At 43.3% G+C, this 26,858-nt stretch overlaps 1 protein-coding gene across 1 annotated transcript; it reads left to right on the forward strand.

The window, feature by feature from the left end:
- Positions 1-422: 422 nt before the first annotated feature.
- AZIN1 (antizyme inhibitor 1) lies at positions 423-25,873 on the forward strand. The gene is made up of 12 exons (XM_072329199.1): positions 423-690; positions 6,882-7,019; positions 13,682-13,879; positions 15,949-16,122; positions 16,407-16,579; positions 19,103-19,237; positions 20,986-21,067; positions 22,245-22,319; positions 23,371-23,536; positions 24,106-24,224; positions 24,415-24,629; positions 25,268-25,873. Exons 3-12 carry the CDS (start codon positions 13,778-13,780, stop codon positions 25,377-25,379), a joined length of 1,353 nt encoding a protein of 450 aa, XP_072185300.1. The 5' UTR covers positions 423-690; positions 6,882-7,019; positions 13,682-13,777; the 3' UTR covers positions 25,380-25,873.
- The last annotated feature ends 985 nt before the right edge of the window (positions 25,874-26,858 follow it).

Genomic DNA, 26,858 nt, shown 5'->3' on the forward strand with positions numbered 1-26,858 from the left:
CAGCCCCTGTGCTCCCCTTCTCCCACTGCTGATGGTTACGCTCCCTGCCATCCCCAAACCGGCAGCTCAAAAAAAAGAAACCCGCTTCTGAAGACGCTTCGGCGCCACAAAGAGCGGTGGATGAGGGGCCCCGCTCGGCGCGGCACTCGGGCCCCGAGGGAAACGGCCGCAGAGCGCGGCCCGCACCTGCCCCTGCGGCCGCCTCCACGTTGGCGGACCGGGCACGGCAGGGCAGCGCCTCCTCCGCCCCCGGCACGGGGCGGGCGGGAACGCAGCCAGGCCCGCCGGGAGCCGGGTTTGAGGCGGGAAGGCGGGAGCGGCGGCAGCTCCTCCCGCCCCGCGGCCGGTGACGCGCGGTGCCGGTCCCTCCCCGCGGCCGCGCCGCCTATAAGAGCGGAGCCGGCGGCGCCCCCTGCTCCTCTGCCCGCCGCGCCGCTCCGCCGTCCGCGCTCCGTTCCCGTTCCGCCGCAGCCCCGCGCCCCGGCCCGCTCCGTCCCGTCTCTCTGTGTCCGAGCCCTCCCGTACCGGCGCCGCGCTGCGCTTTCCCCGCCGGTCGCCCCCGCAGCCTATGGCCCTGGAAGGCGCCGCTGCCGCCGCCTGTATTTCTGCTGTAGGTTCCCACATCCCTCTTTAAAAATTCCGCCTAAAAAGAGAAGACGATTTACCAAATCTTTCGGGCCGTTATCTCACGTGAGTACCGGGGCCGGGGGCCGACTCACCCGCGCGGGGCGCCGGTGGTAAGCGGCGCTGGGGCGGGGGCTGAGGCCGCCGTGATGCTGCCCGTTCTCCGCCGGGGCGAGCCCGGCTGCCCGCTCGCCGGCGGAGGCGAACGGAACGTGGCGGGGATGAGTCACGGACGGGGTCGCCTCTCTGGGGCCGCCTCCGCCGCCCGGTGCTGCGGGGCCGCGTCCCGGGGATGGGGCGGGCGAAGGGAGCCCCGCGCCCCGGCGGGCGGCGGCGGACGGAGGGTCAGCGGGCGCCGCGCTAACATGGCGGCCGGCTGTGCCCGCGGAACGGCGGGCGGGAGGGGCGGGCCGGGCACCGGGACCGGGACCGCGCTGGAGCAGCGTCGCGCTCCCGCGGGGCTCGGAAGTGAAGCGGGGCGGGGGACCGCGGCGCTGGCGGAGCGGGCGGGGGGCTTGGCGGCGGCGGCGGCCCCAACATGGCGGATCCCCGCGGAGGGGCTCCGTGCCGCCTACCCCGCTCCCCTGCCGGGGCACTGGGGGCGGCGGGGGGAGCGCGATGCCGGCGGTCGGTCCCGGCACCGTGGGGAGGGCCGGGGTCCCTCGGGGAGAACGAGCTGTGCTCGGCCCGTGCGCCCCGGCCCGCCAGCCCAGCTCCTGTCAGCCGCCCGCAGCGCTGCGGGCTGCCTTGCTGGCCGCGGTCCCGCCGGTAAATGACAGCCGGAAAGGAACGCGGTGCCGCCGGGCGGGCCTGGCTGCCGAGCAGGGGAGCTGGGGAGGCAGAAGTGCTCGTGGCATGGCGAGGCGTCTCTCCTGCTCTGCTTTGCAGAGGCCATGTTGTGTGTCTGTAACCGTGGCCATCCATCCGGGTTCCCTCCCGAGCTGTCACACCTCTCCTCCCCTCACCTGAGCCGCTCTTGGGGTGGCCCCGTGTCACCTCGGCTGACCCTCTCAGTGCGGCTGATGGCACCGCGCAGACCGGTGACAGCACGAGGCAGGAGGGTATGGCACAAGTCATGCGGTGTTGCACAAGTGGCTCTTTCCGGCGCAAGAGCAGAAATGACGGGGCACATTGCCTCAGCGCAGGGAGGAAAGGGGAGTCCTTTGCTCCCGGTCAGCTGTCTGTGGCCAGAGTTGTTCCTTCTGCTGAGAAGCAGAGAAGACCACAGTAAAAAGCTCGTCCCAAGGATGTGCCGTTTCCCCTCCCCTCGGCCAGTCAGCACAGCTGCAGGTTAGGTGCTGCAGGTCCTTCTGGAAGGCTCCTTTCTGGGGTTCAGCCTCCCCAGTGTGTCTACCTCTGCTGATCGTGGTGGCCCATCGGCTGCTGCCAGCTGTGCTGGTGGCTTTTGGGAAGCGTGGAGCAGAGGGTCGAGTTGTGGCCCAGAGTGAAGTGTTGAGCCTGAGTGTCAGGATGTCCCACACTGCTGGTCACAGCAAGCTGCCAGCACGGTGTGTGTGTAGGGGGTGGGGGTGACGTGTGGATAAGGGGGCTGCAGCCATTGGACACCTGAGATGGCTGAAGGAAGGACTGCAGCTGTTAGTAGGCAGCACCACAGATGTCAGAGACCCATTCAGAGCCCAAGGAGCTGCATGCCTTTGCCAGGAAACCTGGGTATGGCAAAGAGGAAAGTGAGCTAAAACCTTCCTTCCAGCCATTCTGAATCCTGCACAGCCCGTGCATGCCAGCAGATGGGAGAAGCATTGAGTTGCAGAGCTCTGCAGCAGTCTCCAGTGACTGGCTGTGTACTCCCAGTTGAAAATAGCCACCTGGCACCAAAACACAGCGTCCCACGGAGCAGGTTAGCTGGGGTCTGCCTCCTCTCCCAGGCAGCAGCACAGCTTGCTCTCTGCACTGCATGGTGGTGGGTTGGGGGATGCTGCTCAGCTTCAACCCCCACCCCAGCTGTTGGGTTTTTGGCTCTGAAGCCCAGGCACTTGCTGCCATTCTTTCCTTGATAAATGTGAGAGACAGCAGTGCTGAGGGGGGGGGGGGGGGGGGGGGCAGTGGGGGGTTGTGAATAATAGTAATGGTAGGAGGGGTTTGTTCCAGTCTGGACTGGTCCAGTCTAGTTCTTCTCTTCCTGTCACCCTGCGAACAATGCTGCTGCCGCTGTGGCTGATGCTTGCACCACTGCAGCCCCCTCCCCATGTGTTTGGGGCCATGGCGAGTGCAAGGAGGTGCTCTGATCTCTCCCCCCTCTGCCTGGGGTGGGCTGAGCAGACCGACCTCCCTCCCTCCCACTGCCAGGGAAGAGCAGACAGCCACTAGCTCCTGGGATGGAAAGCCCAAGAAAAAGAGGGATTTCCACAAAAATTTGCATGGGATGGCATTGTCTGGTGGTAAACAGCCATGAAAGATTTTCTCCTACTTTACTTGGAGGCAAGAGGAAGGCTTACTGCATCCTCCTGTGCTGCAGCTGCATGGAGGTGATCTGCTTATGTGTTTGGGTTAGTTTGGTGCTGGTGGCTGTTTCTTTTTGTTTTGTATTTTAAAGAAAAAGCTGGTGCAGGTGTATATTGGGAATAATGCTCAGCTGGAGCGTATGATTTGAGAATGATTCAATCTCTCCAATTAAAGGAGAGACAGTATGCTCTGGCAGGGAGTTTATACTGTCTCTTCCTGAAGGGATGCTTAATCATGTAATGGACTAATTTGGGTTTAATGGCAAATTTCAGTTTGAATGCAGTTGATCTAGTGCGGGAGAGAGTTGATGGGAGAACTGCTGGCAGACCTGCGTGCTCCTTGGGACAGCGAGCACAGCCCCACTTCCCTCAGACTGCCTCACAGAATTGCCTTGGCACTGGCCTGGAAAAGACCCATTGTGCCAGAAGAATAGCTTGTGTTATTTGTGGACCTGAGGAGCTGGTGCCTCTGAGTCTGTCTGTCTGCCTGTGTGAGGTCCTTTCTAGATATTTAGGGTTTGGCTCCTAGATATTTTATTTCAGATAATCAGATTTTTTTAATTATTATTATTATTATTTTTGTTGTTTATTTTGGAACTTGAGAGATGCAGTGGATCATTTTAGCAATGAAAGTGAGTTATGCTCAGTTTTGTAGGCCTGTCTGTCAGGCTTAGGATCTGAGGGCCATATCAGCTAGAAAGGGCTCAGGCTGATGCTCGTAGGGCACATCATGCTGACACAGTCGTTTTGGAAAAACTATGATCTTTGGACAGCTAGGGATTTTCCTGTTCCTCAGGATAGTGTTGCTTGGTACGAAGTACAGCACCGCTAATGAAGCTGCATGCAGTCAGACTCTAGGCACCTGCAGATGTATTTACAGATGGTACACAAATACGTGCATATAGGTGTCACTTGAATGTTAGAAGGCAAAGTGCATACCCACAACTTCAAGCTCACTGTGAAGTGCAGAACACTTGTATACCTACTTTAAAACTCTTATACAGTGGAACTCGTCATTTGTGCTTCATCACATAGACAACATTGGCATTGTCCGTGTGAATTATGAGCATCTGCTACGCCTCTGTGGCTTAAAATGGTTGTCCTGCTCTACTGCAGCAGAGCAAACTAGCTCTTTGTTAGTTAAATTACTTGCCTTATGGAGTAAAATTAGTATGCTTTGAAATCATATTTTCATCTCCAAATGTCTCTTGCATGCAGATTTGCCAATATGAAATAAGTCAGACTGTTTTCTATATGCTCGTGTAGATTTTTCAGACAAATAATCTTTGTTTAAAGGAAATTCCGAAGGGCTTTTGGAACTTAGAGCTGTTCATGGTTAACTTACTACAGAAAACGATTGTATTTCATTCCAACTTCATGGAAGCTGTTTTTCTGGATGCTTTCTTCTTGGGCATGTGAGAACATTTATCAGAATAGTACTGCTGATTATATTTATCCAGAGCATGTCCTTTTATGTGTTGCGCTAAAGGTCATGCATTCCCCTTAGAAGTACCTGTGTTCGGTGACTTATTTCACTAGGAAAGTAAACTTAATTCAAAAATCATTGGAATTTGTACAAGTTCTTGAGCCCAGTAAGTACAGCATTCCAACAGTACAGTGGGGCTCCTGGCTTATTTTAAGAAAGTGGTGTTGTATGCATAATCTGAAAGCAAAATGTTATTGACTTCTTGCTTAATGAAAGGGATGATAAAACACGTTGCATATACATTAATTCTAGATGGCAGAATTCCATAAGCTCCATAATTCAATCACAATTTTGTTGATATGAAGCTGGGAGGAGTGGCTGGCATGCCAGAGGACTGTACTGCCATACAGCAAGACTTGGACAGGCTGGAGGGTTAGAGGGGAACCTAATGAGGTTTAGCAAGGGCAAATGTAGAGCCATAGACCTGGGAAGGAATAACAGTGTGTGTCAGTACAGGTTAGGGGCTGACCTGCTGGAAAGGAGCTCTGCAGAGAAGGACTTGAGAGTCTTGGTGGACAGCTGGAGGGCCATGATCCAGCAGTGTGCCTTTGTGGTTAAGAATGCCAATGATAGCCTGGGGCGCATCAAGAACAGTGTGCTTAGTGAGTTGAGGGAGATGATCCTCCCCCTCTACTCTGGCCTGGTGATGCCATATCTGGAGTACTGTGTCTTGTGCTGGGCTCCTCAATTCAAGGAAGACTGGAGAGAGTCCAACAGAGGGCCATAAACATGATGTGGGGGCCTGGAGCATCTCCTCTATGAGGAAGAGGTGAGACCAGGGGCTTCTCTTCCTGGAGGAGGGAAGGCTGAGAGAGGATTTCATTAGTGCTTATAAATATCTAATGGATGAGAGTCAAGTGGATGGGGCCAGGCTCTTTTTGGTGGTGCCCAGTGGCATAACAAGGGGCAGTGGGAACAAACTGGAGCACAGATGTTCAGTCTGAACATGAGGAAAAACATATTTACTTGGCTGCTGACAGAGCACTGGTGCAGGCTGCACATAGAGGATGTAGAGTCCCCTCCTCTGGAGATACTCAAAGCTCAACTGGATGCTTTCCTGTATGACTGCTGCAGGGAGCTGCTGTAGCGGGGGTTTGGCTGGGTGATACCCAGAGGCCCCTCCCAACCACAACGATGCTGTGATAATATCTCAAATAAGTATAAGCCTCACTGCTCAAAATTAATATTCTATGCTACAGAATGCTTATGCTAATTTATGGCTAAAGCTGATTTCTCTTTGCTGTGGGAAAAGTTACTCTCACGTTAGAGTACAGTAGTTTATCTTTCCAGTAGCAGGAATAACTGGAGAAATATACTTTGGTGGTTTGCTTGACTGTAATGGAGTTGAAAAGATGATTGTTTGGGTTAAGAGATTCCCAGAAGCCAGTTCTTTGTAGTCTGCACATGTAGTCTCATTTAAATAATGAGAGCAGCAAAGACTCCTTTTTTTTTAAACAATACATTGGTGCATTCTGGATTTCATGCCATAGACCACAACAAATTTGTGGAAAATTTAGCATATGCCAGGTTTTGAGACAACCACTTCTTCTGTACTTTGTTTATTTCTGTGAAAGTGATGGTTTCTTTTTGAAGGAATAACTTCTCGGCGCAGCTGGTTAATGTCTTTTGACTGCTTTTTGTGTTCTTCATACTGTTCTGTCATTGCTTTGCTTTAATTTTAGCCATGTACTTTAGAAAGCTGCTTTGGTGTTGTGTGTAACAGCCTTAGTCTCTATGGACCAGCTGAAATGTTTCCTCATTCTTGGAGGCCAGCATAGGTTTGCTTCTTTTTCATGTCTTGCTCATCTCTGGATTTGTGTGTATGATGTTCAGCTTCACTATTTAAAGCACTGTTTTCACCCGCAGAGCTTTTTTGCCCACATGCCACATTGATTCACAGCAGAGAAAGGGAAGGTGGCAGAGGAATTACAAAGTAGAAAAAGGAAGTAAGGACAGACCATAACAGTTACAGAGTTACAGGTATTTCTGGGAGTGTGGTCAGACATTGAGGCCTTCCTTCAAGTAGGACCTCTTTGCTGCCAGGTTAATGATCTTCCAGCTCAGGCAGCGGAAGATGGACACAAGCAGGCAGTTTCAATCTTAGCAGTGCATCATACATGTGACCTGGGCTCTCTCAGAGCTTACGTTCACTACTGGAAATGGCACTGTGGCTGATTGCAGTCTTTCCTAAGGGGAAGTCGCAGACCTCCTTATATGCAGAACTGAAAATGAATGTTCCATGTTCTAAGGTGAAGTTTTTATTTCACTCTGGCTATCAAATTTACCTTTGTATGCTTTTCTTCCCGCAGGGCAAAATCTCTGATCAAGTTTACAACTATCCAGAAGGCTTAGGAGAAGTGCTTTATAGAGAACAGTTCGACTTCAACGCCGAGCCACCTTGGGAACCTAGCTGATGATAGTAGGGTTCCATCTCCTAACTTGTCCATGTAAGTCTTTTCTTCCTTGCCCTTGATTTTGTATACAGGCGGATCAGCACTTCCAAAACTGTTAACAGTATGTATTGCCTTTTTGATCAGCAAGGTAATTCTCTTTATGTAGATTATTGAAAACTGAAAAATAAAAGCGTGTGTGGTGTCCTGGGCTCTCATTCAGTGGAGCTCTGTCATTTTTGTAGGTATGGAATACTTTTCTCAACAGTGTTATTGGTTTCTGTGGGACTTAAACACGTATGAGTAAGCTTTGTAAATAGTTATTTTTCTGAGCTAGGACCACTAGCGACAGAAATCCTAAAATAAAATGCAGTAGCTTCGGTCTCAGTGTTAGTCATGGCTTGACACTGCTTGGCTATTAACATCAAAGCATGATTTTTCTAAGTACTGTGTGATTTCTGAGGGCTTTTTATACTGAAGTAGTTAAAGTAGTTAAAATCTGCTATTGTAAACAGTAACTTGCTGATTGTGAAGGGTGTGTCTCCCCAAATGCCTGTCTCCATTATTTGCTGCTTGCTGTTCACTTCCACAAATAGTTGTAGTTGAGCTGCTGTAGAAGATGGAATTCCGTGCTGAATGGATATCATACACCAATTACAATGGCCTTTAAATTTTAATAGGCAAGCAGTTACTAGAGCAGAACAAAACCCATGGTAAATTAAAGCAAACAAATGCATGTAGCTGATTTCAAGGAGTACAGAGGACTCTGGAATGTGTGAGGTTATTCTGTTCTGTTAACATAAAACAATAACTTCATACAGTTTTAACAATACCCTTAAATCATAAAATCATTAAGGCTGGAAATGCATTTGTAGCATCTGCATTGAGCTGATTTTGCAACAGTATTACTTCTCTCCAGATTATCCGGTATTTTTAATGCAAAGCTTAAGAATGAGAATGGTTAGGTGTGATTAACTGAACAAGGTACTGCTTAAAGTCCATAGCAAGTTTAACTTCTGGTTCTGGTAGTGTGTCCCCTAATAAGGGGCTTACTTCGATGACGTTGCCCTATGAAAATAAGGTGGCAAGGGAAGCACGCGGTGAGCACAGCTTATCGTTATTTCTATCTTTTCTCTCCGGGAATGGGGTTCTTCTGGCTGTGTTTTAAGGCATGATGGAATTAGCCAAATATAGCTGGCTCTGTATAGAGCACTGTTCTTTTTTTGAGTAAATATAGTTAGCACTGAAAATTCTCTGAATATTGCCATTGTTTTATTGGTAACTTTGATTATTATGTTTTTGTAAGGGGAAGATCTAAGGAAGTTTTCTTGCTTAGCTTCAGTGTGTGGGTAGAACAGTCTTCCATGATGGTTTCTACTTCAATAGGAAGAAAGCAAAAAAAGCAGTTAAAAGATAAGAAAGGCAGCAGAATCGTCGGGAAGAGGGAGGCAATGTAGTATAAAAGCTTGATGTACTGGAAAATAATTTGGATTTCTTAAACTGTTCAGTCAATATAGCTTCTGAAGTTTCCTTCTTTATGGAGAAGGCTGTTCACTGAGACTGCAGCAAATAGGGTGAGGTGTAGATTGTCCTAGAATGGAAATACCACTGGATTTTGCTGTATTCTGTGCACTTGGTGTGCTCTAGGTTTGCTTATGTCTTCAATACAAGTAAACCGTACATAAATGTAAGTAGTTTCAATATTTAATGTAGTGATGATGTATGTAGCAATGCTCTTTAAATGTTTGCCAGTAAGTCAGTGTGTTTTGATGTGCTGAAGCAGGGGAAACTGCTTCAAATGCATCTGGGAAGTATTTGAGTTAGCCAGCTAATTGGTAGTTTGAGTCCTGTTCAACTTGTGATTTAATGGGGGGGAAAAGGTCAACTGAGCTTTTAAATGTAACTATTAATCTTACGTTATGACGGGACTTGTATAAGAATCTTCTGTCTGAAGGTGTACTTATATTCCCATTAAATTTGCTTCCTTTCTAAATTCTTCCCCTCCCACTTCTGTCCTTATGCTGGAGAACAAGGAAGAACTTGGGATGTAGTTCTGTCTTGCTTTTGAAGCTCTGACTTCTGAGCAAACAACCTGGCAGCTGAGGCCTGAAGTATTGGTCTTGGAAGAATCTGTATTGCCAGGTCTGGTTGATCAGAAACGGGGGGGAATTACCAACGGAGATACAACCTGTAAACCATCCCTGCCTATGCCCAGTGCAAGTAGCTGTTATTTGGACTGACTGACCTTAGAGGCTCTTTTGACTTTTTGTCTAGATGGGGCTGGTGGCAATCATGAAACAGGAGAGCTGGGAAAGCAGCGAGGAACTGGGATCAGTGGGGAGAAGGGACATGGCTATGGACTAAGGATAAGGGGGAAGGAATTATTGTTTGTATTATAGGCAAGGAGGAGTGCTAAGATGTTACCATGCAAATACCCGTGCATTTCCAAGGGTATTCCTGCTGGTAAGCTGTGCTAACTTAGCAGCTTCCAATAATGTACTCAAACATTAATGAAGAAGAAAAAAGTTCTCAGGAATGTGTCTCTTGCACAAGTCTAACACCTGAGCGGTGCTCTGCCATGACCCTACTGAGGGGCAAATTGGAAATGCAGAATATCCACCACCATTGTAAACAGAGAAACCTGTGACTTGGTTGACAACTGTGACTGAATGATGTTCACTGAGTGAAACAGTGTCTTGGAGTAGTTTTTCAAGATACTCTGAATATAAATGGACATTTTTTTGGTCTTAAAAAACAAAGGACTCGTGTTTCTACTTTCCTGGTGCACCTGCTTTGGTATCTAATTGGCAGTGTTAGTGACAAAATGTTTCTACTTTTTGATCTCCTACTCTCAAAGAACTGGAACAGTAAGGAATGTGAGATGCAGCTCTCCTACCTCTTTATGATTTTTGCATTGGCATAATTAATCTTATAAATATTTATATTGCCTAATAAGACATGTAGCTGAGAGGCATTATTGGGAGCCTGTCTGGTTTGCAGATACTTTATTCTTTACAGGGGAAGCTTTGAGTGGAGAAAAAGAAAACTTCAGAGCAACCAACATGTAGTTCTGACAATGTAATGAAAAATGGAATTGATGGTTTTGTTATGAATGTTTTTGCACATGACAAGTACGTGTTTAGGCACTTCTTGGAGTATTTTAATTTTCTTGTGTTCCAGATGTTTGCTTTAATTGCAGTGTTTACACATTTGGACTTTTATCTTGAAGTTTTTAATCTGGGATATCATCATGTTAAATCCTGAGGGGCCCGAGGATGTATTGCTTCCTTTAGAGAGAGCAGTTTTGTGCCTACATAGAAATCTTGTACCGTTTGACAGCCTTGTTTGCCCTTATTAAGTATACATCCTGGAGCATTGTGCAGGCTGACAGTTTGGGAGTGTAACAGCAGGTGAAGTTTGTAAAAACTATGACTTAGCAATAAGTCAGCATTCTTAACGTGGACTGAACTTTGTGCTCTAATCATTTCTGACTCTATGCTACAGATATAGAAGTCTGAAATCATTCTTCTGATTTCCTTTTTGTGTGTGGTCATTGTGTACACCTTCTTTATTTTCTTCCTTTGAGGTTGGGAGCAGAACAAGAGTAAGGTTCTATAGTGCAATCCCTAATAGCTCTGCATTTGTTACAGAAAAAGGAAATCTCTTCAGTATGCACCATTGAGTGGTGCTGCTGACAGCATTGGTAGGAATTTTGGCTTTCTCCCTGTGAAGTGAAACCTTCATTTTTCTATCTTGCTTTCAACAAGACTGAAGAGAAGTAATTTCTTCTGGTGCAGGAGACACAGGAGAGGAGAGGGGTGAGCTGAGGCAGAGGACAGAAGTTGGTAGGCGAACATTAGCTTTTTTTTTTTACTGTGTGGGTTTTGCAAAACGGGAAGTTCGAATGTCACAGGCATGCTTAGAAATAGAAAGTGCTCTTTAGCAGGCTTGGGGAAGGTTATACTGAGTTGTTCTGGCTTCTTACAAGCTGTCTCATTTACCTACAAGTGTATGGATTCATTTTCCTCTCTGCCTCTTGGGAAACTGAAGTATAGGAGACAGCCTCTTAGCAAGTGGCTTGCATCAAAACTACCAACAAGCTCTTGCTGCCTGATTAATCCTTGCTCTGGTTTAAAGTTGGTGTGATCAATTAGTTGAGTGAAACACAAATGTTTTCACCATCTTTCATAGAGCTTTCTGCTTGTCTGAAATTAGTACATTCATTTGTGCTCTGAAACATATTTTTCCTCAACTTTTAAGTTGAAAATTAAGTTAGGTCTTAAATTTAGCAGTGTTCTTATTGTTTTTGCTTTTGAGGAACTAATGGTGGTAGAAAGACTTCGTCCCCCTCCATGCTTTCTTTGAACCTGTTCTTTTCTTCTTTCCCACAGGATCTCCCTAGAAGTTATAAGGTAGCTTTTGGAGGAAAGTTGGCAACTTGTCTCTGTAAACTCTAGACTCCAGAATCATTAACTACAACAACAAAAATCTTTATTTTAAAAGTACTATAAAATTAGTCTAAATCCACTCCCATGTAACTCAATAAATACAAGGGCTTGGAGAGAAAGAAGGCAGCTATTGTTTAGAAGACCAAGCTTGGTGTGCAGTCAGAGGCACCAGCAATTAGCCTGCAGGGTGTGTGCATGTCTGCTGAGTCTGAAATCTATTCAGTTACTGGTGCCTATTTTGTTACTGGTGCCATTGAGTGCCCTCAGACCTTCTGACAGTGCAGATCTGTGCTTTGTCCCAGAGGGGTGAATGGAGATACACAGTAGTGCAGTGGAAGGGGCTCTGACTGTCTGTAGGCTTTGGAGTGTTGGAAGTGCTTCATAGTACTGGAGAGGTGGGAAAAGAAAATCTAGTTAGTACCCTTTTCTATGCAAGTAGTCCTTGAAATAATTCAGTTTTGCTTTCAGACTTGTACAAAGTGTCAGGGAATTTGGAGCTTATGGTCAGAAATGTGGAGTTTGCCCAACAGTGTGCGGGAAGAAACCCAGCTCAGTTATGAGGCTTCTGTCAACCCAGTTGCTTCTCACCTGCATTCATTTGGTTGCAGCCAGTTAGAGTTGTGACAAGTCAGATGTGAGCAGGAGGGGGTAATGAGAAGCTGAAGTGGTGGAAGGTCATCCTTTACAGGGTTGTCCTGCTAGAATCTTGCCAATGAGCCTTGTTGAACTGAAGTAGTTAAGAGACTGTGTCCAAAGGATGCTGTAGATTGACGTGTAACACAAAATATACTTTGCCCCGAAATGAGCACCCCTCGGTGTAACAAAATGAGAAACCTGTGGTTTTTGAACGGCTAAGGTTGCCTACTGTATTTGAATAATCTGCTAAAAATGGAAATGGTTTTACTTTTGCATTTGTGCAGGATGGTTGTTTACTTATTCCTCTCTTTGGGTATTTTTCTTGCAGCTGGATGACAAAAGATCTGTTGTAGGAGAAAGAAAGTTTAATGTTCTGTTACGCAACTGCCAAGTTCCTGAGGATGCATGAAGGACTTTAAAACTTAGTTAAACATTGGGCTGCTTAAGTCATAGCAGGAAGGAGTAATTCTAAGAGGTCTAAACTCTGCTTTTAACCTTTTAGATATATTCATGTTTGGTTATTTTTTTACTATTAGTTTTCTAATACTCAAGGATTGTATCAAGTTTTTAATACGATACCGATGCCAAATTTCTTTCCAGGAAAAAAAGAGTTACTTTGCTACTCTTCTGCTGGAAAGCAGGAATATGTTATGGAGCTGATTGTGTTCAGGTCTTTGTTCTCATTAGCTAGGAAATCAAGGATTCTGTGGGCATACCTGTTCAGAGCGTGACAGCAGCTGCATAAATATGGCTGTAGTGTTCACATTTGTTTCATCAATCCCAAGTTAAACTTATCAGTTAAGTTAGGGTTTTCTTTTTAAGGGATTTTATCTGTTACTCACAAACTTCAAGGGAGATGGAACTCTGAATGAGGTTTTGCTGGTTGTTGCAGTGTCTGCCGCCTAGTTGTTGTTTTCATAATTATAATTTACTTAGCACACTGGTGTCAAGATTTCTTACTTTTTCACAATTGTTTTGGATCTCCGGGATTCACTTAGGTGTATGACTCACCTAACACAAGTATGCTGAGTAAGAAGCATACTTGTCTTTATCATTCATCTCCTGAATGTAGCTGGAAGTTCTCATTGCCACGGAGTTAAATGCACCTGGCAGTAAGTCATTCTCCTGAGAAGCAGAGGTGGCATGCTCAAAGTGAACTGTGTGGAAGGTACACAAAGCTCATGCCGGAGTTTTCCTTCCTATTGTCTATAGTGACAAGAAGGAAGGGCAGCTGCTCCATAGCTGGTTTTCTTACTATCAGTTGAGTGAAAAGAGGCTTCATCAACATTGTTGGCAATATGAAGAAAAGTGTTGTTGCAAATTGTTTTTATTTATTTACTGTGGGGTGGCGGTGGAACAAACATGAGCCAGAGCTCTTGTTGTGGCCTTGGGATCACTTGAAGCCAGACCTGTTTTCTCTTTTAGGGTCTTAGTGAAGTATTTTTAATGTTCAGCTCTAATGTTCCTGTCAATGTTTTGAATTAGAAAAATGTGTGATCTTTTTTTTTTTTTTGAAGGCAAATACAGATGTGCTGAGAAAACAATCAGCTCTGTTTAACAAACACTATTCTGTTTCTGTCAAGAGATGAAGAATATGCTTTGTGCCTTTCATTGACTTATGTTTTCTTTGTACAGTTTGTTGCATAATTTAAGGACCCGGATATAAGGCTTGGAAGCCCATCCCTTGTGTTTCTTGGTTTATGACTGTCGGCTTTGCGGAATACGGCTGAGATGAAAGGATTTCTCGAGGATGCAAATTACTCCATTGGCCTGTTGGATGAAGGAGCAACTCTCGCAGATGTTATTGACAACTGTATTTATGAACATACTCATGTAAGTTTTATACATCTTCCATGTCTTCTGGTTTAGTTCTCTTTAAATCTTCAAAGTAGGTCAAGGTATTTAGCGCTGGTGAGCTGACAGCAGCAGAGGAGCAGTTGGCAAAACTCACCTTACAGAGTAGTTACCTATTCTGATTTTGCTTTGCTGTTTGTTTGCTGAAGGCTGAGTTCTGCTGGGGAAATGCGGGCAACAGTCCTTTAGCATGACTAGCAGGAAAGTAATCTTGCTGATGTACTAAATGTACGTTCCTATATCATTCCTTCAAGAGATATTACTGTTGGTGGGGTTTAGACCAGGAACCTGAAATTTGACGAGTAGATATTACAGAGTTAAACAATTTTTTTTGCTTATTCCCTGAAAGTGTGCCAAAGTTTGGGCAAATAACATATGCTGAGCCAGCTTTAAGCCATGTTTAACATTTCTGCGGTCAGACACACTCATATGGTTATATACATTCCCTTTATCCTTCTTTGTGTAAGAAGCACAGGTAGAAGGTACAAGGGCACATTGTGAGGTGCAGCTTTTTTCTTCTAAGGAAATAAACTGGTCTGAAAACTGTTAAGGTTTAGCAACCCAGTTGAAAGAAATAACTTTAATTCTGTGTGTACAGTAACAGTGAAATAAGACTTCACTCGTTTCTTAGGATGTAGGCAGATGTTATGGACTTTGTTTTGTAGACAAGGTTGTAAAAAGAGCTTTATGAAGAATGAAGTTTCATTAAGCAAGTCCTGTATCCTTAATATGCCTTATCTATGAGTTGTTCGCTTTTTCCCTTGGTTTATCAGAACTTATGTTCCAATGCAAGTGCTCAACTATAGTAAAGCAAATAGCTAAATCCCATGGCCTTCTGAACTCAGGTAAAGGATTCCCAAATCCTGATTCCTAATATTCTTTTTCTGTCTAGCAAATAAATAGGTAAACTACTGGCAACATGTCATGTCTCCAACCACTGGCTGGCTCACAGAGGATAGCTGCCTCCTGCTGCTTTCATTTACTCCTTTAGCTCAAGGGGTAAAGGCGTGTGCCATGGATCTAAAGCTCCAGATCCCATTCCTGCTGGTGACCCGTACAGGGGGTCAGTATGCTTCCACCCGATGGAATTTCTATTTGTGTTTTTTTTTTAAACAGAAATAAAGACTTTGTATACAATAAGCCACAACAGAAAGTTTTGTATCTGCAAAAGTCAAATGCTAGAATTAACGTGTGATGTACAGTCTTAATTCAGATTGATCATGTATTTTGTGCTGGTCTTTAATATAAAGGAGGCATTTGTTTACAGGATTGTTACTGAGCGCACATTTTGAACAAATACAGAATGATCAGTTTGGATTTAGGTCCTCTACATCGACATCGTGATATTAAGCAAGGTTATGGTGACAGATGCACAAGAGGGACTGTTGCAGTTTCCAGAGAATTCTGTGCATTTTCTTTAAGGTTATGTACTTGACTCTGCAACCTTAACACACTGAACTTGGGTCTTGAAGTTCTGCTTCAACTTTGTGCTCCGTAAAATGTGGATAAAACAGTCTCAATGCATTTGAATTCATGAATTGGATCTTATCAAACAATTTCTCAGTGAAAATAGCTAGATGTAATGCTATTATTTTAACATTAGATATTCATATATATAATTTTTTCCCTGTGTATAATAAGCTGCAAATCATGTTGAGACTGGTTGCTTTCATCCTACTGGATTTTCTTCCTCCAAAGCATTGCTGACTCCTAAAAGTACTGAGTTGGAAGTGATCTGTAACCTATTCTTTATTTTTAGATAAAAATCAGTATTTGGCTTTCAAGTAGTACCTTTTGTCCAGGAATTTCAGAGTATTGTCTAGAAAGCATTCATAGTGTCTTTGAAGTGGTAGGTATTCCCTTTTGATTTCAAAGCTAGTTCAAATTGCTAGGTAAAATCTCATATGAGAATTGCTCAGGATCAAACCTAAGTTATTAGGAGGACAAAAAATACATGGATTTTTTTAATGACTTTTTCATAGGTTGTTTGTGTCTTGACAGCAAACCCACAATGTCAGACATTTTATTTTCCTAATTTTGTTTTTTAGACTGGAAAAAGAGCATTTTATGTTGGTGATCTTGGAAAACTTGTAAAGAAAAACATACAGTGGCAGAATGTGATGGCACCAATAAAACCATTTTATACTGTGAGATGCAATTCTACTCCAGGTGTACTTGAAATCTTGGGAACACTTGGGGTTGGATTTGCATGTTCCAGTAAGGTAAGTTTCTGTTTTCTGTGTGTCTGTGCCTTATTTCCTTCCACCTCTCTACTGTTTTAAAATCAGTTTTCTGGTATTAACTCCCATTTTGTTACATAGTATAACTTAAAGTATAAGCTCTTATGTAACTGGCTGTTGAAAATCTAAACTTCTGTCCTAGGAACAGTTTTCTTCTTGGCTTATTTGAACTATTTCTTACAGTACTGGGATGCATGTAATAAAAACTCAGGGAAGACAGCACAGCACACGTGACTGCTGAAATTTGGTATGTTCCTGTCTTTCAGTCTGAAATGGCATTGGTGCAAGGCCTGGGCATTTCTCCTGAAAACATTATATATACAAATCCTTGCAAGCAACCTTCTCAGATAAAGTATGCAGCAAAAGCTGGAATAAACATCATGACTTGTGACAGTGATATTGAGCTGAAGAAAATTGCACGTAACCATCCAAATGCTAAGTAAGTGTCAGAATTCTGGTTCTGTTTCTTATGTGGTAGAAACTTAATTTTACCACTGTTCTGGGTTGTTTGTTGAGCTGCAACAATGATATTTAGGTCCTTAATGCAATTTACGTCTATTTATCTTCTCTTTGATACCTCCCTTGAAGGTAGGGTTTTTTCTCTTCAGTGTTTTTTCCTCTGGGTTTCAGCTTTGCTTACAATCATAAGGCCCTTGTTTTGAGGGGAATCATATAATTCATATGATAATGTCAGACATTAAGCTTCACAAGTTTAACACCTTGTTGTCTGCAAGTCCATTCTTATTCTGTGTTATGCTGGCTTTAGTATGTTCTTCTAGAATATTCTGTTTCAAAGTCCAAGTGGAGATTATCAGCAAATGAACTAATACATTGAGACCCACCTAGGGTTGAGATGTGCCGTGAGGTCTATTAAATAACCTACAGATACCTCCCTGCAATTAGTGACTCCAGTTCTATTTCTAGTTACTGAAGTATTGACTCAAAAGCTTTCTGTAGGGTTCATGCAAACTGATATTCTGACTGTTAAGACATTGCTGCCAGTGCACGGTGGCTCACTTTGGACTGATAGATGCTTGCTCATGTCATTACACATCACCTCCCTGGGTTACATCTATTTAAAATAAACAAGAGCCTAAGTGAATGTTCTATCACTTCCCGGTGACTCATGTTTTAGAGCTTCCTGCAGACTTCATCAGAGCACACTTAAAAATGGAATTCCTGACATTCTTTACAAAATTCTTGACTGTAGACAGTCCTTAAAGATTCACATCATCCCAAAAGTATGGCCATAGCTGAAGAATTGGGAAACCTTTACTGAGTCCAGTGTTAGGGTGACTGCTTATACTGCATGGTTGGGGTTCTGATGGCTTTGTTGTTGTTTTGTATCTCAGGAGCTAATAGTGCTGTTGGTGATGATTACACTTCATCCTCATGGCAGCCTGGCAGTGCTTTGCATGCTGGAGAGTACTTCCTGCACAAAGAATGTAGTCTCTGATAAATAATTTGAGTATGATTTTGCCATACTTTGTGCATTTGAGTGCCTTCGTTATGCTAAGGCTGTCTTCACTGTCATTAGCGATCTACCAGTTGTAGCTGGTGCTTTGTAGTGTTTCACTAGGGTTTTTTTTAATTCGCTTCTTCAAATCTTACAGCCTCTTTCAGCGGGTGCTCTCTATCCCATTGGCCACAGCAGGAGTAGTTCAGATGCATGTTTTTCTTGAGACAGGAAAAAATGCAAAATGGGAGAACGCAATGAAGGAGTTGCCCAGGCTGTACTAATTCCCAAGGATCCCACAGCATAGGATACTTGTAAGGTTCCTGATTGCACAAGAACTTCTATAGACGAATTGCAGATTGCCATTTAAGTTTTCTAAAACCTGAACTCCAGTTCTCCTACTTGGTAGAGAGTTGTTTGAACGCCCTTGGTTTGGTGGTTTTTTTGTCGTCATTTTAATTGGAATTCACATGAAACTTTGACACTGATCAAAACTTGAATACTGAAGTGACAGCTATGAGTTTTATTCCTTTTCTTCCTTGCTGTAGTTCCAAAATGTCAAAGTCTTTATATAGGCATGTTCTTCTGATGTGTGGCAGTTACAGCCAGGCTGTGTCTGTTCACAGAACTGTTTCACTTTGGGTGCAGAGCTTTTACCCTTGGTTTATGCTCTCCCTCTTGGTTAACTGTGATGTGCTCTACGTAGTCTGTATTTATCATGGTGCAGCTTTTCCACATTGTTAATAAAGTGACCATTTCTAAGGCTGGGTGGGGTGGTGGAGGCTGCAGATTTTTAGTGAACAGCAGTTTGATTTCCCTAATGTTGGGGGTATACTTGTTCAGTTTTACTTCAGCACAGCAAACTGTCAATAACTGACACTGCAGTTTGCCACTGCTGCCCAGATGTCAGCTTTGAGCAGAGGAAGGGTGTTCTTGCTACCTGTGGTTGTTAGTGCTCATTGCAATGACAAGAGCCTTACGGTGAGCAGACCCCCACCTTGTCACTGTACCCAGCCAGAAGCGGGGAGTAGGGGTAGAAGAGATGCATCCAGAATGTGCTTTGGGTCAGACCTGGTTTCACCAGATGTTGTGTTGAACCACATCTGAGTAATGACTGACTGAATGATAATCTATGTGCTCTCCTCCTGGGCTACAAAGAGGACAGAGACGGGGAAAGCATATTACAGTCACTCATGGCTTTATGGGAAAGCCTACAATATCAGAAGGTAACATTCTCTTTTATTACAGCACCCAACAGACTCTTGCTGCTACAAAAGAGTCTTAGTTGCTGCATTTCGAAATCCCTTACCCTTGTTGGCGCCATGTTTTAGCCCCTAATTGCTAGTTTTTTCTCCGTACAGGATTGTTTTTACTAGGTTCACTTGACTCATCCATCGATGGAGCTGGAGTGCTGACAACATAATCAACATACTTCTGACAGTCTTCAGGCTTCACATGTGCTGATGATGTAAACCAACTGCCCCAATCATCTTCCCCTTCTCTTAGGCTCTTACTGCACATTGCCACAGAAGACATTACTGCTGATGAGGAGATGAATATGAAGTTTGGCACCACTCTGAAGAACTGTAGGCACCTCATGGAATGTGCTAAGGAGTTTGGAGTCCAAATAGTTGGTGTTAAGTGAGTAACTTCATTGTTCTCTGCTGGCTGAACTGCTGTTTGTGTGATGTTCAAGACTTAGAGCTACAGCACAAAAAGGCTTTTTTTCCCTTCTGGCACTTCTTTTCAATAAGGAATTAAAGGTTCTAAATCATGAATTTTTGCATGCAAACAGAGCACTTGTATCCAAGCAAAAACTAGTATGAAATACAGTAACTATTACTGACATGGAAGCAGTTAGAGTACCTGAAGTCTTACTACTAGTGTTAAAGCAGGGTTTGGAAGCCTTTCCTCTTCCAGCTTGTACTCCATCTTCCATGGTAACTTGCTCTGTTTTGTTTTCTTTTTTTCTGAGCGATTAGCGGCAGATCAGATCTCATGCTGTATCATCGTACACCTTGAATGGTTTTGAACGATATTAATACAGTACTGGATTTCTTCAGGGTTGGGTTCTGTGTCACAATTTGGTCATGTCAGGGCACAGTACTCAGATTTTTCACGTGCTGGGGCAGGAGTGAATCACAGTGTTCTGAGAGCTTTCAGATGGTCTGTGGAATTCTAGTTTTAAGTTTGACACAAAGATTTCACTGTTGGAAGGAAAAATGCATGCACGAGTTTGTTCTAATTTCAGCTGCTAGTGTATGCCACGCTCTCATGCTTTCAGGAAGCAATCAAACAAGTAAAACTGGTAGGTTGTCAAAACAGCAAAAAAAAGTATTTAAAGCAAAAGTTAGATTTTTAAGTCAAAATGAAATGGTTTTAAATCTTCCATCTATCTATAACTGATGTTAAATTGAAGCATGGAAGTATTACAATCACTGCAAGTGACTAAGCTGTTTGAGAGTTAGATGATGCTACAGAGAAAATGAACATTTGTTTTAATATCCAGAACGTTTGCACTAACTTTAACCAAGAACACATAGCTCTTATGCATTTCAAGTTTAAGAAGTTAATCATAACCTTTGTCTCAGATTGGCATTCCTTGAATAAACGTATTTAGTGTGGTGGTGCAAGTGGGGATGTGTGTGGCCTGTCCAGGACCAGCACACTGTACAAGTCTTTAGAAGCCTGTAGGAGTGTTGCTGCTTGGTTAAGCACATTGGTTGCTACTGGTGTCACTGAACTGTTTGGACAAGGAATCAGGAGATCCAGGAGCTTGTGGGAGCTGGGAGGCATTGGTACTGCTTTGTTCCCAGTTACCCTCTCACTGGCCTGTACTCTGTCTAGCTATGGGACTGAGACCTGGCTTGGGGTAACTGAATGGTGGTATTTGCTCCTTGACACACCTTCTTCCCAGTGCTGGGGCCAGCTGGTACTGTGAACAGTAGGGCCTGAGCTTTGGGGAGAGATTTGACTGGCCGGGGAGAGGGTACACAAGCAAGGTAGTGCAAAAAGGATAAGACAGACAACTTCCATCAGGTATTGTGTTAGTGTTGGCACCCATGGAGGAGGATTTCAGCTGCTTTGATAGCAAAGACTGAAAAGTTCCATGATTGTGGCTTATTGTTTCTTTTTTAAGGCTGTGGTAGGACATTCCTAGCAGCATGAGGCTGTGAAGCTAAATGGGCCTTGTGTGCTAATCCAGTAGAAGAGAAAGGCAGTCATCCTCTGAGCGCTTTCTTTACACAGTTAATGTGTTGTCACACAAACTTGTCTTGTGCTACTTAAGACTGAATTAATTGCCCTGCCATTGTAGATAGCGAACCTGTTTGATTTGTCTGAGAGCTGCCAGGATCTTTGTACTAACTGTGGTTTTTTTCTTCTTACAGATTTCATGTTTCAGGCTCTTGCAAGGAACTGCAAACGTACATTCATGCTATATCTGATGCTCGATGTGTGTTTGACATGGCTGTAAGTAAGATATTTACTCACATGCTGCAGTAGGGGATCCACTAATCATGCTAACCAGGCAACTACATTATTGCCACAATGTATCAAAGTAAGGAAAAGCTTTTAGTGATGGACTAAATGCTTCACTGTGAGACATGTGCTAGAGGTAAAGCAGACTTAACGTTCCAAATTGAGGACAAAAGTTAGCGAATGAAATACTGTCTTCCTGATAGTAACCCAGTTTGCCAGTAGCCAGAAAGCATTAAATTTTTACAGGCAGCACTGGGAAAAGCGTTGATATGCTTACATAGCAAGTATCTTTGTTGTCTAAGATGACCTACTTTCCTAGAGAAGAATGAACTAAATGGCTGAAATAAAGAACAGCTGTTACTTTTCATTTTAAAAACAAAAAAATTTCCTAGTTTTGATAAAGTTTTTGTTGAAATTCAGATCTCAATCCTGCAAATGCACAGTTGGCCTTTTCAAGTTGGTGTGAAATGTGAAGCATTGGGGTCTTGGCGGTTACTGTGATAGAAGTAACTTTGTGTGTGTGATTTCTGAGGTTGTTACGGCGCATAGATGTTCAGCCTTGTTAGCATCTACAACAAAGGGGGTCATATTTTGGTGGGCATCTGAATGTGAGTGAAGACCAGTGGATCTTTTAGGTGGTTCAGATGGCTCATGTAAATAATTGTGCTCTGTGTGCATTTTCCATCTTGCAAAACCCCCAAATCCCATCTCTGGAGGTATTTGCATAAATAAGCAATTCATATTCTAAATAGAGAAGAATCAGAGGGAATATGAGTCGATCTCTTTACTGTTAATGTTGCAGCTACTGTGTTACCTGTGGCAGGTTACGCAGAGGGCAATAGAACTGAGATCCTCACTGATCTTTGTCAGAATGCACCACCCTGTCTGGCAAACACTGAATGTGACAAATCCCATGAGATGGGAACTGACATTTGTGGCTTTTCTTCTTGAGAGCTGTGTGACCAGCCTCTATTGACATCTTCATGCTATTGCTACTAATGTTAATGGCATGATGCTAATCGTTTCTATGACACAGCTTGTTCACTAGACTATTCTTTGCTGAGTGTGCTCAAAGTGTAAGTACATATACAATAACTGTGGTAAAAAGCAATAAGTTTGTAGTTGCAGTTGCTGTGTACTTACATAATGTTTTGCCTCTGCATTTTAGGAAGAATTTGGCTTTAAGATGAACATGTTGGATATTGGTGGGGGCTTCACAGGTTCAGAACTTCAGCTGGAAGAGGTGAGCAATATACTGAAAGTTGATATTTGTTTTGGTATAGGAAGTCAAAGTGCTTCACTCTGAAATTACAGTTAACAGTAATAGCCGAAACTCATTCTAAATTCTGTGTTAAGCTGTAATCCTTGAGATCCAAATTACTGGAGGGCTTGTATTTACTTTTGTTTCTTTTTCAATCCTATTTACAATGACTGAACGCTGACTTCCATGATTCATTCTTTGAGATATCTTTTGTAAGGGTGGGTTGGGTTGATAATAATTTTGTGTGTGTGGTTGGCAGTTACGTAGCTGGTTATTCTGTTGCATGGTTTGCATGAGGATTGTTCAGCATGCTTTGGGTCATAAATGGCATTGCCATAAAAACTTCTCGCACTTGGTTTGTCTTCAGTTCTAAAACAGTCTTGCCTTCAAATAACTCTCAATGTGGGTTTGGCCAAACTGAGGCTATGCTGTTCAGTTCTGCAGACAAAAGAATAACCTGTTTTGACTGTTATGTCTTTGGAAAGACAATCTTGAATGTAGGACAGTGAAAGTCATTCACTGACAAGTTTCTAATGACAGTCAGAGTTCTTTGGGAGCTTTGACTGTTCTGTTACAAGTTCTTAAACTTAAGCCACGCACTTACTTGTTGAAGATCTGAGCATCGGTATTAAACAACTTAGTCTGTTTCTCATACAAAAGCTGTCAGAACTAATCACAAAAATGCACTTCTGATGTTCTTCTGTTTCAACACAACTTTGTGTTGTGCTGGAAGAAACTTTGAAGTGACTTGTGTTGTCTGAGTGCTATCCTGCAGCTTGAACTTTGGCTGGGAGGAGGAACTGTTTGATTCTCACTTGTGGTGCTCAGTCCTCACTGTTCAGCAGAATGACCTACGTTGAAACACTTGTAAATTTGGCTCTTCTTGTAAGGAAACGCCTCATTACAGAGGATCAGAATTAGCTTTGTGTCATGCTTTTCAGAACTTTTTGCTTTCAACTGACTGTATGTCTGTATCTGATCTATATGTGTAAGCAGAGTTTCATGTGTCGTACCTCTGACTTCAACTTCCCAGGTTAATCATGTCATCAGGCCTTTGCTGGATGTCTACTTCCCTAAGGAATCTGGTATCGAAGTGATTGCAGAGCCTGGATGTTACTATGTTTCATCTGCTTTTACACTGGCAGTTAACGTAATTGCAAAGAAAGCTGTTGATTGTGACAAACTTCTTCCTTCTGGAGGTAAGCAATGTGTTTTACATGCTGTGAAATGACAGATAACTGTCCTCTCCAGTTAGAAAGGACTGGTTTGTCTTGGTGTGTATTTAATATATGCCTTACCCTTCTATACCATGTAATCTATGGTTTTTTGTTCTGGCCCTGTGTTATCTGAGAAATGTAACAAAGGAAGGGAGATCATTAGGCATTTCTAGTTCACTTTAAAGATTTGACTTTGCAGTGGTTGAGCCTAGATCATGTAATTCTAGTAAAGAACCTTCCAATGCACCTTCTGTGAAGTACATGATAAAACTTGAAATGGAGTGAGTTTTTTCTCTGCTAAAATAGACATTGGATTTATATTACTCAAAGTGATTATTACTGAAGGTAATTTTATTAAGCCTCACATCTAATGCTACAACTGAGTCAATAATCTTGTTTCATACTGCTTAGTTTGTTCATAATCTTCCCATTCTAATACACTGAAGTCCATTTTCAGGAGACAGCAGTAGATTAAAGTTGGCTTGCATGCATTTTTTTTGGTGATTAATAGACTCTTTGTAACCTATATTTTAATTATTTTTAACCTGCAGTGGAGCAAACTAGGAATGATGATGAACCAGTATTTACATATTACATCAACGATGGTGTTTATGGTTCTTTTGCAAGTAAATTGTCTGAGAAACTGAATACTAACCCAGAGGTTCACAAGGTGAGTCCTTCTGTATTCCTTGAGGATAGACCTTATTGTTGTTCCGATTTATAGATTATATGCATGTTGTGTATGTTGTACATATTGTATATACATGTAACTATGTATTTGTAATATTATCCTTATGTATACCTGAACATTTTCTTATTGGATATCCTAAAGCCTGAATTGCTGGTACATTTCTGTACAGAAATACAAGGAAGATGAGCCTCTGTTCGCAAGCAGCCTTTGGGGTCCATCCTGTGATGAGCTTGATCAAATTGTGGAAAACTGTCTTCTTCCTGAGCTGAGTGTTGGAGATTGGCTCATCTTTGATAATATGGGTTCTGGTACCTTAGGTGAACAGTCCACCTTCAATGATTATCAGAGGCCACTCATTTACTACATGATGTCCTTCAGTGACTGGTAAGAAAATTCTCAGCAGTTGCAGGATTGTTTTCACCTATTTCAGGAGTGTACTCTTGCGCAATTGTTTAGAATGGCACATGTTGGAAGATGGAGACGAGCCCACAGGTGGCTGCATGTTCTTGAGAGCTGTGATAAAACTCCAACCTGTCATTAGGGTTGGTAAAGGAAAGCAACATATCTAGTGTGGAGTGTATGTTTAGTGGTAGTTTTTCCTCAGTCATAGCTGCCTACTGCTGGGCAGCAGCTGTTGAGGTTCCCCTGATAGGTTTAGGAAACTGTACAGCTACAGAACTTTGCATTTGCAAACATGCAATTAGGAACAACTAGGAAATTCCTCATGCAATTCCTAATGGTGACTTGCATATGGCAGTGGCAGCGTAGCTGTTGGCAGGAAGGGTTGTAGCGTAGATGTCGAGATGGTATGAGTTGCATACTGTTCCAATCCTGAAGTGACCATATTCCTATATATCTGATGGAGTCACAGCCTTCCTTTGGCTGCCATGTTTAGCAAATGGGATTGTCCCTTCTGCTGAGACTGAAGTCAACATATCTAGAGGCAGTAAACTTCAAATGCCATATCCGATGTTAAGCTGTACTCAAAACTCCACATTACAACTCATACTTTTCTGCTGCAGGGATGAGATGCAAGATGCTGGAATTGCTTCAGACACATTGATGAAGAATTTCTTCTTTGTGCCTTCTTGCATTCAGCTGAGCCCAGAAGACCGCTTTTCCACTGCAGCTTAAACAGGCATTAACGCTTCATTTAGACCTGCAGTTGCAAGTCTGTAGTTTGTCTGGTCAACATTCCAGTGTGGAAGAAATGGAACAATCTTGAATTCAATTCATTCTCTTCAAAACTTGAACAAATAGTAATAGCTAATGGGGACCAGGCAAAACAAGCTACAGCTACAATTCACTGGGGGGAGGGAGGGTTAGATAATGGCATCCAAATTTAAACTGATGTTTATTCAACCCCTGAGCGTTTAAATATGCAACAAAATGGATGACTTAGTGGAGATGGAAACCCATCACTTGGGTTCTTCAACAGTTTACATACAAGTACACAGTTTTTATACTAAGGATTCCTGTTAGAAAAGTCTTGTAAAGTTATCGTCTTTCGCCCGGATATATCAAATGTCAGTGGGAGACCAGTGTGACTTCATTAGATGTTTAGTGTATTTAGAATGTGTAAATTTGTGCTTTGAACTGTAGTTTAATAAATGTAAAATTGCATCATAGTATTTGTTGTATTTGACCCTTGATGTATCCCTTGTATGATTGCAATAAAACTTTGTGTAGATTTTAATGTTTTTCAGGCTACCTTTGGGAGGGGGCAGGCAGAAGAGGTAGCTGCAGAGCAGATAGATGTCTACGTGATGGGGAAGCTGCCTTCTCTTTAGGCCTTTATTGCAGCTTGGCATTAAACTGTAAATAACTTAAGCTCGATAAATCTGTATAAAGTGAAAATCTGAGTACATTTCTGGAAGGCTAAAATGCAAGTTGTGGTGTTTGATTTTTGTAGCATGACTTGAGTTTCGGTTCTGACAGCCAGTAGCAAACCTGCAGCAGATGATAAATGTACACAAAGGAGATAGTAGTCAAGTAGCTGGTGCACGTGTAGTGCCCCCAGGGCAGCATGGGTTTGCACAGCTTTACAAGCACTCGAAGTTCTGTAGCAGGTTGCTGTTATTATTTTTAGCGTTCAGTGAGTCGTCTGACTTTCAACTTCAACTAATTCTGTGTAGTCCTAACTCATCAGAAGGGCCGTGCAGGTCTTCAGAGACATAAGTGCTGTCCTGCACCGCACTTGATTTGAACATAGCCACAAACTAGAAGTAAAGCACTCTACTAAAAGTATATATGCCAAGTGCATCAACTAACCTGTGCTGCTGCAGCCATCCAGGGGCTCTCTTTATACCTGGAGCTCCTTGCTGTCTTCCAGGGTGCTTTTCATTCTCATTGTAACTTTATCTGTCCCAGGTGAGAACTGTGAAGGGCTGTCAGGGCTCTGCAATGGTGTGTAAGGAAGTACTCACGGTTGGAACCCTGCTCGTTCTTGAACCTGAAACGATGATCCATCCTGACATTTCAAGAAGTTGATCTACTTGTTGAGGTTTTTCTCTAGGCAGATCAGACCATGCTATTCTGTACTGTAGAATATGAGCTAGAGTTGGCTAAGCATCTAAAAAAGTTATTTTGTCATCTTAGAGTTGTTTTATGTGG

The sequence above is a fragment of the Excalfactoria chinensis genome, chromosome 2 (assembly GCF_039878825.1).
Source record: "Excalfactoria chinensis isolate bCotChi1 chromosome 2, bCotChi1.hap2, whole genome shotgun sequence".
In the NCBI taxonomy this organism is placed as follows: domain Eukaryota; kingdom Metazoa; phylum Chordata; class Aves; order Galliformes; family Phasianidae; genus Excalfactoria; species Excalfactoria chinensis.